Raw genomic sequence first — 11,037 nt, 5'->3', positions numbered from 1 at the left:
TCCTTCCACCCAACTGCCCATCTGCCGGACGGTCGCTGTGCCTTCACTGCTGAGGCGCCCTGTCCTCCCACCCAACTGCCCATCTGTCGGACAGTCACTGTGCCTTCACTGCTGAGGCGCCCTCTTCTCGCGCCCAACTACGCATCTTCCGGACGGTCGCTGTGACTTCGCTGCTGAGTCGCCCTGTCCTCCCATCCAACTGCCTATCTGCCGGACGGTCGCTGTGCCTTCACTGCTGAGGCGCCCTCTCCTCGCACCCAACTACGCATCTGCCGGACGGTCGATGTGCCTTCACTGCTGAGGCGCCCTGTCCTCGCGCCCAACTACGCATCTTCCGGACGGTCGCTGTGACTTCGCTGCTGAGGCGCCCTGTCCTCCCACCCAACTGCCCATCTGCCGGACGGTCGCTGTGCCTTCACTGCTTAGGCGCCCTCTCCTCGCGCCCAACTACGCATCTTCCGACGGTCGCTGTGACTTCGCTGCTGAGGCGCCCTATCCTCCCACCCAACTGCCCATCTGCCGGACGGTCGCTGTGCCTTCACTGGTTAGGCGCCCTCTCCTCGCGCCCAACTACGCATCTTCCGGACGGTCGCTGTGACTTCTCTGCTGAGGCGCCCTGTCCTCCCATCCAACTGCCCATCTGCCGGACGGTCGCTGTGCCTTCACTGCTGAGGCGCCCTCTCCTCGCGCCCAACTACGCACCTTCCAGACGGTCGCTGTGACTTCGTTGCTGAGGCGCCCTGTCCTCCCATCCAACTGCCCATCTCCAGGACGGTCGCTGATCCCTCACTGCTTAGGCGCCCTCTCCTCGCGCCCAACTACGCATCTTCCGGACGGTCGATGTGCCTTCACTGCTGAGGCGCCCTGTCCTTCCACCATACTGCCCATCTGCCGGACGGTCGCTGTGCCTTCACTGCTGAGGCTCCCTGTCCTTCCACCCAACTGCCCATCTGCCGGACGGTCGCTGTGCCTTCACTGCTGAGGCGCCCTGTCCTCCCACCCAACTGCCCATCTGCCGGACGGTCGCTGTGCCTTCACTGCTGAGGCGCCCTCTCCTCGCGCCCAACTACACATCTTCCGGACGGTCGCTGTGACTTCGCTGCTGGGGCGCCCTGTCCTCCCATCCAACTGCCCATCTGCGGGACGGTCGCTGTGCTTTCACTGCTTAGGCGCCCTCTCCTCGCGCCCAACTACACATCTTCCGGACGGTCGATGTGCCTTCACTGCTGAGGCGCCCTGTCCTTCCACCCAACTGCCCATCTGCCGGACGGTCGCTGTGCTTTCACTGCTGAGGCGCCCTGTCCTTCCACTCAACTGCCCATCTGCCGGACGGTCGCTGTGCCTTCACTGCTGAGGCGCCCTGTACCCCCACCCAACTGCCCATCTGCCGGACGGTCGCTGTGCCTTCACTGCTGAGGCGCCCTCTCCTCGCGCCCAACTACACATATTCCGGATGGTCGTTGTGACTTCGCTGCTGAGGCGCCCTGTCCTCCCATCCAACTGCCCATCTACCAGACGGCCGCTGTGCCTTCACTGCTGAGGCGCCCTCTCCTCGCGCCCAACTACGCATCTTCCGGACGGTCGCTGTGACTTCGCTGCTGAGGCTCCCTGTCCTCTCATCCAACTGCCCATCTGCCGGACAGTCGTTGTGCCTTCACTGCTGAGGCGCCCTCTCCTCGCGCCCAACTACGCATCTTCCAGACGGTCGCTGTGACTTCGCTCTGAGGCGCCCTGTCCTCCCATCCAACTGCCCATCTGCCGGACGGTCGATGTGCCTTCACTGCTGAGGCGCCCTTTCCTTCCACCCAACTGCCCACCTGCCGGACGGTCGCTGTGCTTTCACAGCTGAGGCGCCCTGCCCTTCCACCCAACTGCCCATCTGCCGGACGGTCGCTGTGCCTTCACTGCTGAGGCGCCCTGTCCTCCCACCCACATGCCTATCTGCCGGATGGTCGATGTGCCTTCACTGCTGAGGCGCCCTCTCCTCGCGCCCAACTACGCATCTTCCGGACGGTCGCTGTGACTTCGCTGCTGAGGCGCCCTGTCCTCCCATCCAACTGCCCATCTGCCGGACGGCCGCTGTGCCTTCACTGCTGAGGCGCCCTCTCCTCGCGCCCAACAGCACATCTTCCGGACGGTCGCTGTGACTTCGCTGCTGAGTCGCCCTGTCCTCCCATCCAACTGCCCATCTGCCGGACGGTCGCTGTGCCTTTACTGCTTAGGCGCCCTCTCCTCGCGCCCAACTACGCATCTTCCGGACGGTCACTGTGACTTCGCTGCTGAGGCGCCCTGTCCTCCCATCCAACTGCCAATCTGCCGGACGGTCGCTGTGCCTTCACTGCTTAGGCGCCCTCTCCTCGCGCCCAACTACGCATCTTCCGGACGGTCACTGTGCCTTCACTGCTTAGGCGCCCTCTCCTCGCGCCCAACTACGCATCTTCCGGACGGTCACTGTGACTTCGCAGCTGAGGCGCCCTGTCCTCCCATCCAACTGCCCATGTGCCGGACGGTCGCTGTGCCTTCACAGCTGAGGCGCCCTTTCCTCGCGCCCAACTACGCATTGTGGTTTCCTACGTGGACATAAGCCACCAACCACCGCGGGTTCGAGCGTCGCGCGAGCCGAAACCCCGATCAGCCGTTACCACGCGCACCCTGAAACACCGCAGCGCGCATTCAACCTCCACCGGGAGGAGAGCACTTCGCTGCAAGGACACCAACCTCCAAGTTCACGAAGGAGACGTTTATTGAAACGCCATCCTCCAGCGGCACATACACACACACACACGCACACACATACAAAATATACAAAACGCACAAGTGACACGGAGTGCGCCGCAAGCACGCAAGGGCGTGCTGTGATCTCTCTCTCGCAGTGACCAGAGGGTTCCTTTGAGAGAGAGCGGGCAACCACCGCAAGGTACGCCTGTCGCGGATCGTTGGATCACGATCGACAGGCTCGAGTTGCGCTCTCAGGTACGACCCGGAGCAGACGAACTCGAGTACCCACTGGTCTGCGCGGACAAAGGCCGGCAGACAAGAACAGTAGCGTACGCACCTTACGATGTCTCGGAGGAGTCTCCCTCTGGGCTCCGCTCGGACAGTCGCGCGAGCGCGGCTGTCGAAGCGGTGCCGTGTTCCCGCCAAAAGGCGCCAATGAGAACAGCCACTGGGACGCCAGGGCGGAGCTGTGGCCCGAACGACAGTGACAAGTCGCTCGAGCCCCTCTCCGCCGCCTCAGGCGGGAGAAAGGGAACGGGGAGAACAACTGGGAAGCGGGCGGCGGCCGCGCAAAGGGCAGCCGCAGCAAGCCCGAATCCCACATCCTCCTCTCCTTAATTGCCCTCCTACCCATCAGCGAAAGCAAGCGGCAGGTCCCCAGCATGAAGAAAAGAATGCTATCCTCACGCAACAAGTCAACTACGCTTCAGCTCCAGCCAAAAAGATCTCGAAACACGGACACTCAAGAAAGACAAACACCAACAAGGCACACACAAAAAGCAAAACAACAAAAGGATAAGATGACCTGAAGAATAATATGTAAAGTTCCGAATACGAAGTAAATACGAAAGTTTCAGTGGCAAAGTTCCAAAGTTCGACACAGTTCGTCGGTGCAGCACAGAGAGCCGGCGGTATAGTGCCGGCGGTAACCGGTGACTCACCGCTTGTCGACTTCTGGGTGGCCAGTTGGCAGCTGCTGGCTGCAGACGATCTCCGATCGCAGTCGGTGCGGGTACAGTGAACACGCGGAAGGGGGGCCCCGGAAACTTCTCGGCGGCCATCCAGGACGCACATGTGGTGACCGCGCGGGACGTTTTTTTTTTTTTCGCTCAGCACACGCGGGCTTTCTTTCCACCGCGCTCAGCACACGCCGGCAAACACACACGCCGCAACGTCATCGCCTCCGCTCCCGGGCACGCTCACCAACAGCAACGTACACACCACACAAAGTGTTACGCCGAGCTTCAGCGGCAACCTGTCCCGAGCACCTTCGCAGCCTCGGCGGTCTTGGGTGAAGGGGAAGGGGGCATGGTCCACGCTGCTTGTCCCCCAACTACCCCAACTTCCCCTCTATACGCACCGAACACAGCCGCGCGACGGGCATGCTTAATGAGCCACCGTCGCGTGTTTAAAAGGAAAGAGGAAAAAAGACGCGCTTTGCAAAAGAAAGCACTCACTGTACAATAGGTGAAGCGAGAACGGAATAAAATAAACAACAACAGAAAACAAAAGATGCTAGAAGAGACAAAATTCAATAACACAATAACGCACAGAGGCTGGAACTAAGCGGGACAGAAAGGGGACGGCCGACGTTGTTTCCGGGTAGGGTCCGACGAGAAAGCTCGCTCGGTGAGGCGATATGCCTTCGGGTGCGGAAAACGTCCGCCGTCCGGCATTAAATCACACAGGTGCCCGTCGCCTCAGATTGTACCGGTGCGGGGCACGCTTGCGTTCCGCCGCATCGGGTGTGCCTCGTCGCTTGCCTGTGGTGACAATGGGCACCGACGCAAGCTCGTCAGACCGCGACACATCGGCCTTCAGGTCTGCGATGTGGGCACGGCTGGTTTTCCCCGTAGAGGAATCCTCCAGCAGGTACGCGAGTGGCGACCAGACTTCGACCACTCGGTACGGACCAAGCCACTTAGGAGCAAGCGCGGCTGAGAACCCCTTGCTCGCGTCACTAAGAGCGTGGTTGTGCTTCAGGACAAGATCGCCCACCTGAAATGTCAGGCTGCGGTGCTTGCGGTCGTACTGAACCTTCTGCTGGGCTCTGGCCGTCGCCAAACTCTGTCTTGCTCTGCTGAGAGCCCGACACAGCCGGTCCCGAAGCGTTGACGCATAAGCAGAGCAGTCTGCTCGCGCCCTCTCATCCTCGAGCTGCTGGCTCTGAACGACGCCTGACATCGGATTCGCCAGCTCCCTTCCGAAATTGAGGAAGGCGGGAGAGAAACCAGTTGAGCGATTCTCAGCTGTTCGAATGGCGAACGCGAACTCACTCAAATGGTCTGCCCAGTCTTTTTGACACTCGGCAAAGGCCGTAAGCATTGGTTTGAGCGTTCTGTTGATCCGCTCGGTCAGATTAGACTGGGGATGGTAGGGTGAAGTGGTGCAGTGCTCGATTCCGAGGGAACGGCAGGTATTACCGAACACCCGAGCCGTGAAGTAGGACGCATTGTCCGTGATCAGCCGTTCCGGAAAGCCGAAGCGACAGAACACTTTCTGGAGTTTATCCAGCACCGCTCGCGCTGTCACTTTCCGAAGGGGGTACAACTCGACCCACTTGGAAAAATGATCAACGACTACCATCAGGTAAATGAACCCCTGCTTGCTTCTGGGGAAAGGCCCCATCAAATCGCAGGTGACCATCTGCCACGGACGCACACTGTCAATTGGTTTCATCATGCCCGGTGGCTTGCCACCCCTTGACTTCACCGTTTGACAGACATGGCAGGAACGGCAATAGCGGAAAATGTCGCGCTTCATGCCGGGCCACGTCACCGATTGACTCAGTTTTGTGAAAACTTTGGAGCCACTCAGGTGACCGGCAAGTGGCTCGTCATGAGAGAATCGCAACAGAGCGCCTCTCAGACTTTTGGGGATAACCACTTTAAATGGGTCAATGGACTCATCATCTGTGGCTATGTACTTCAGCAGGAGCCCGTCATGGTCCAGCAAATATGAGTCCCCGGGGCTCGCCGCGACACACGCTGGCTCTTGCCCCGCTGCGCCCGCTACAGTACAAGTAGCGTCACGGCGCTCCGTCTCCCTGAGACCGTCGCTAACCTCGCGACAAAAGGAGTCATTTTTCTGGGCCGTCAGTAGCTCTTTGCGGCTGAACACGATTCCAGTCATCCCAGAGGGGAGCCTGTTTTCGTCCCCGCGCAGGTTAGCCGCCAAAACTTCGCTCGCTAGCCTCGGCGCATCTGGGGTGCTCACAAAGAGCCTTCCCCGTCGCCCGCTTCGCGAAGTGCTGCTTGCCTGGGTGGCGGAATGGGTAGGCCCGTTTGCGGGCGTCCCCCTCCTGCCGCTCGGCGGCTCGTCCGCTGTTTCGCCCCCTCCGCTTGCCGGCGCAAAGGCACCGCTGGCGAGTGGGGCACGGGATAGCGCGTCAGCTACCACGTTCGTGCTCCCCTTGCGATACTGCACCGAGAAGTCGTAATGCTGTATCAGGAGAGCCCAGCGCGCCAGCCGTCCCGCAGGCTCCCGGAGCCGCATCAGCCAGCTGAGCGCGCTGTGGTCTGTCTGCACCACGAAATGCGTTCCATCAAGGTAGACGTCAAACTTGCGCAGTGCAAACACGATGGCGAGGCATTCCTTCTCGGTAACGGAATAATTCCTTTCCGCGGGCAGCAAAGAACGACTTGCAAAGGCAAGAGGTTGCAGCACGCCATCGAATTCCTGTAGGAGAACGGCTCCTAATCCCAGATCGCTCGCGTCAGTCTGGACTACGAACTGTCTGGTCAGGTCGGGTAGCCTGAGCTGCGCTGTTTCTGCGATGGCACTAGACAGGCGGCGAAAGGATTGCTCTTGCTCAGGCCCCCATCGCCACGCAGCAGTCTTTCCCAAGAGTTTGGTCAAGGGCGCCTGCACGCGGGCACAGGACGGGATAAATGACCTATAAAAATTTGTCATTCCCAGAAAACGGCGCAGGCCGCGTACGTCCTTGGGCACAGGAAACTCGAGTATGGCTCGAAGTTTTTCCTGATCCGGCTCAATGGAGCCTTCGCCCAGCGTAAACCCAAGCAACTGAACTCGGGTTCGCGCTATTTGGGCTTTTGCAGGATTCAAAGTCATCCCGGCAGCCCGTACCCTCTCGAGCACGTCGGCAATGTGGCTTAAGTGCTCATCAAAGGTTCGTGAATAAATCACGATGTCGTCCAGGTAGCACATGGCATGGGACCATTTCGCTTCGCCTAGGACGCGGTCCATCAGCCTCTGAAAAGTCGCAGGACCATTGCAGAGGCCAAAGGGCATGCGAGTGAACTCAAACAGCCCTCTGTGGCACGTGAACGCGGTCTTAGGCCGGTCAATGTCATCCATCTGGACCTGTAGGTAACCTTTGGAGGCATCTAGCGTGGTAAAATACCGCGCACTGCCTAGGCTTCCTACGATTGAGCTGATCGTTGGGAGCGGATAGGCATCCTTGCGAGTCAGCGCATTCAGACGGCGATAATCCACACACAAGCGATGGCTGCCATCCTTTTTGGGCACCAACACCACCGGAGACGCCCAGGCGCTGGACGAGCGACGGATAATGTCCGACGATAGCATCTCATCCAACAACCCATCAATCACCTGCCTCTTCGCAAGGCTGACGGGTCTGGGATTGCACTTCAACGGAAGCGCTTCTCCGGTGTTGATCGCGTGGTTCACTAAAGTGGTACAGCCAGGTTGATCGGTGAAGAGCTCCTCGTACTGACGCAAAAGTGCTGTCAACCGAGCCTTCTGTGTCTCATCCAAAGTTACCGCAGAGGCGGCCAGTGGATGGGGTGCGTCGTCGTACTGCGCCGCTCGCTCCCACATGGGGGTGTGAACGGCATAACGCTCGACACAAGGGCAGGGCCCCGATCGCTGAGCGTGGCACTCTCCGAACGTCTCGACTGCACAGGTAGATACCGACGCCGGGGGGCTAATGAACGGCTTCAGCTGGGAAAACGGTCCTTCGCAATAGCCGCCATTCGCAATGTCCACCACGATCCCGGTTTTCAGGAGAAAGTCCCTTCCGAGAATCATGGGCACACTGAGCCCAGGGAGATGAATGGAACGCGTGCGTCTCGCTCGCTCTCCCCATCTGACAGTCAGCCTCGCGGCGCCAGCCGAATGGGCCACGCCTTTCGCGAGGTTAAATGTCGAACGGCAATCCCGCAAGCGCACAGAGTGCTTTTGCAAGTGGGACAACACCTGTTCACTGAAAAAGGAGGCGCTGGCTCCTGTATCCAGTAACGCCGGAAATTCGCGGCCAGCAAGGGTGACCGAAATAAACGGCGCGGGCGCACCACCGAGGCAGCTTACCCTGTACGCAGAGGGAATTAGCAAAGCTTGGGCCGGCTGTCTCTTTACAACCGACCCCCGTCGCCGTTTTCCTGCCTCGCAGAAGGCCTGGCTACGGGGCATTCTCTTGCTAAGTGTCCCCTCTCTTGGCAACGGAAACAACGCACACCCCCGCGAGCTTGGCCGCGTGACAAAGGCGCGTCTCCCTGCCTGGGTCCGCTCGCTGCCCCACCGAACAAGGGCCGGTTTTTGCGAGCTTCTCCCTCCGCTGTGCTTTGGGTCGCATGGCGTCCTTCGGCACGCGAGTAAGAAAACTGTGCAGCGCAGGCTGCTCGTCTTCCGTACGAGTAAGGATCCAGAGCTCTTTCGCTCAGCTCCCAAGCGTCGTTTGGCCCGCCAACGGCTGCAAAGGCAGTTTGTGCGGGTTCACGCCGGTGAGGAAGGGTCATGGCCCCTCTCCATGCGCAGCGTGGCTCAAGGGCCTCGCTTGCCGGCGGTGGCGGGCGATAGGCACGCGCGGCGAGGATGTCGCCTTGAATGCGCTTTGCCTCGGCGGCCAGCTCCTCTAGATCTCGGAATCGGCCGCCGCGCAGGTATGCCGAAAAAGTCGGATGTGCCTGCCTGATCACTCTTTCGACGCGTTCCTCGTTTGAGGCTGTTGGCTCAGCGATTGAGACAAGGTCTTCCATCGCCCGCACAAACTCCTGGAGCGACTCGTCCGGGGCCTGTGTGCGGAGCTCCAGCTCTCGCCGCATCCTACGCTCATAGTCAGCGGGCAGGAATTCGCGCATGAATGCTGCACGGAACTCCTCGACAGTCGCTGCTCGGTGGCCGGAAAGCCGGTACCACCTAGCTGCCGTGTCAGTCAGCACTGCGGGGATGACGCGTGCAAGCACAACCTCATCAGGGAAACCCATAGCTTTCTGGTAATGGGCGAGGGAATCAATGAAATCCCGGGCACTGATAGGATCATCATAGCCGCGGTACGTCGGCATGGGCAACATGACCGCGGGGTGAGACAACTTCGGCGCGGCCGAAAGCGCCTCAACAGCCCCTGTTAGCGACTGAATCATCTGGGCAGCGCTTGCGAGCAGCGCCTGCGTCCTTCCCTCAGAGGAGGTTTGGGCGGGTTGCATGGACAAAGAAGGCAAACGGTCCTCCAGTTCGATGAGCGGCGCGGTCTCCACAGGGAGTCCGGCCGGCGCCTCACCATTCACCGAGCAAAACTGACTGCTAGCGGGGCACGGCTGCTGTTGCGCGTAGCTGCCGGTAGCGACGGCATCGCGCGAACTGCTTCCGCCATGGGCGGAAAACTGATACAGCGGAGGTATCTGTGTAGCGGTCCCACCACAGGGTGGTCCGGAGAAAGCTCCAATGGGAGCCGAGGGATCATCGTTACTCGCGGCATTGCCGTATAGCCCAATGGGGCCGGCGGCCAGCCACTGTGTTTGGCTGTTCAGAGGAACAGCATCCAACGGATCAAAAGACGCTACGACTGTGTAAGGAGCCGACATATATCGCGTTTCAGATTCGCTGCCGTGTGCCCCGCAGGGGGCGGCAGACATGGTGCAAGAGCTTGATCGTCAAGGCGACCGGCTCGGCCGATGTGCAGTCCAACTCAAAGAGCCAGGACAATTCACGTTGGGCGCCAGTTGTGGTTTCCTACGTGGACATAAGCCACCAACCACCGCGGGTTCGAGCGTCGCGCGAGCCGAAACCCCGATCAGCCGTTACCACGCGCACCCTGAAACACCGCAGCGCGCATTCAACCTCCACCGGGAGGAGAGCACTTCGCTGCAAGGACACCAACCTCCAAGTTCACGAAGGAGACGTTTATTGAAACGCCATCCTCCAGCGGCACATACACACACACACACGCACACACATACAAAATATACAAAACGCACAAGTGACACGGAGTGCGCCGCAAGCACGCAAGGGCGTGCTGTGATCTCTCTCTCGCAGTGACCAGAGGGTTCCTTTGAGAGAGAGCGGGCAACCACCGCAAGGTACGCCTGTCGCGGATCGTTGGATCACGATCGACAGGCTCGAGTTGCGCTCTCAGGTACGACCCGGAGCAGACGAACTCGAGTACACACTGGTCTGCGCGGACAAAGGCCGGCAGACAAGAACAGTAGCGTACGCACCATACGATGTCTCGGAGGAGTCTCCCTCTGGGCTCCGCTCGGACAGTCGCGCGAGCGCGGCTGTCGAAGCGGTGCCGTGTTCCCGCCAAAAGGCGCCAATGAGAACAGCCACTGGGACGCCAGGGCGGAGCTGTGGCCCGAATGACAGTGACAAGTCGCTCGAGCCCCTCTCCGCCGCCTCAGGCGGGAGAAAGGGAACGGGGAGAACAAGTGGGAAGCGGGCGGCGGCCGCGCAAAGGGCAGCCGCAGCAAGCCCGAATCCCACAGCATCTTCCGGACGGTCGCTGTGCCTTCACTGCTGAGGCGCCCTCTCCTCGCGCCCAACTACGCATCTTCCGGACGGTCGCTGTGACTTCGCTGCTGAGGCGCCCTGTCCTCCCATCCAACTGCCCATCTGCCGGACGGTCGCTGTGCCTTCACTGCTTAGGCGCCCTCTCCTCGCGCCCAACTACGCATCTTCCGGACGGTCGCTGTGACTTCGCTGCTGAGGCGCCCTGTCCTCCCATCCAACTGCCCATCTGCCGGACGGTCACTGTGCCTTCACTGCTGAGGCGCCCTCTCCTCGCGCCCAACTACGCATCTTTCGGACGGTCGCTGTGACTTCGCTGCTGAGGCGCCCTGTCCTCCCATCCAACTGCCATTCTGCCGGAAGGTCGCTGTGCCTTTACTGCTGAGGCGCCCTCTCCTCGCGCCCAACTACGCATCTTCCGGACGGTCGCTGTGACTTCGCTGCTGAGGCGCCCTGTCCTCCCATCCAACTGCCAATCTGCCGGACGGTCGCTGTGCCTTCACTGCTGAGGCGCCCTCTCCTCGCGACCAACTACGCATCTTGCGGACGGTCGCTGTACTTCGCTGCTGAGGCGCCCTGTCCTCCCATCCAACTGCCCATCTGCCGGACGGT

At 60.6% G+C, this 11,037-nt stretch overlaps 1 protein-coding gene across 1 annotated transcript; it reads right to left on the bottom strand.

The window, feature by feature from the left end:
• Positions 1-7,780: 7,780 nt before the first annotated feature.
• On the bottom strand, positions 7,781-9,062 carry LOC146202369 (uncharacterized). The gene has a single exon (XM_084584534.1). It carries the CDS (start codon positions 9,060-9,062, stop codon positions 8,055-8,057), a length of 1,008 nt encoding a protein of 335 aa, XP_084440660.1. The 3' UTR covers positions 7,781-8,054.
• Positions 9,063-11,037: the final 1,975 nt, after the last annotated feature.

This window comes from Amblyomma maculatum, chromosome 1 (genome assembly GCF_055883805.1).
Source record: "Amblyomma maculatum isolate TAMU_Amacu chromosome 1, ASM5588380v1, whole genome shotgun sequence".
In the NCBI taxonomy this organism is placed as follows: domain Eukaryota; kingdom Metazoa; phylum Arthropoda; class Arachnida; order Ixodida; family Ixodidae; genus Amblyomma; species Amblyomma maculatum.
Note: the sequence above shows the minus strand (reverse complement) of the source record. Positions and strands in the feature narration are given on the sequence as shown.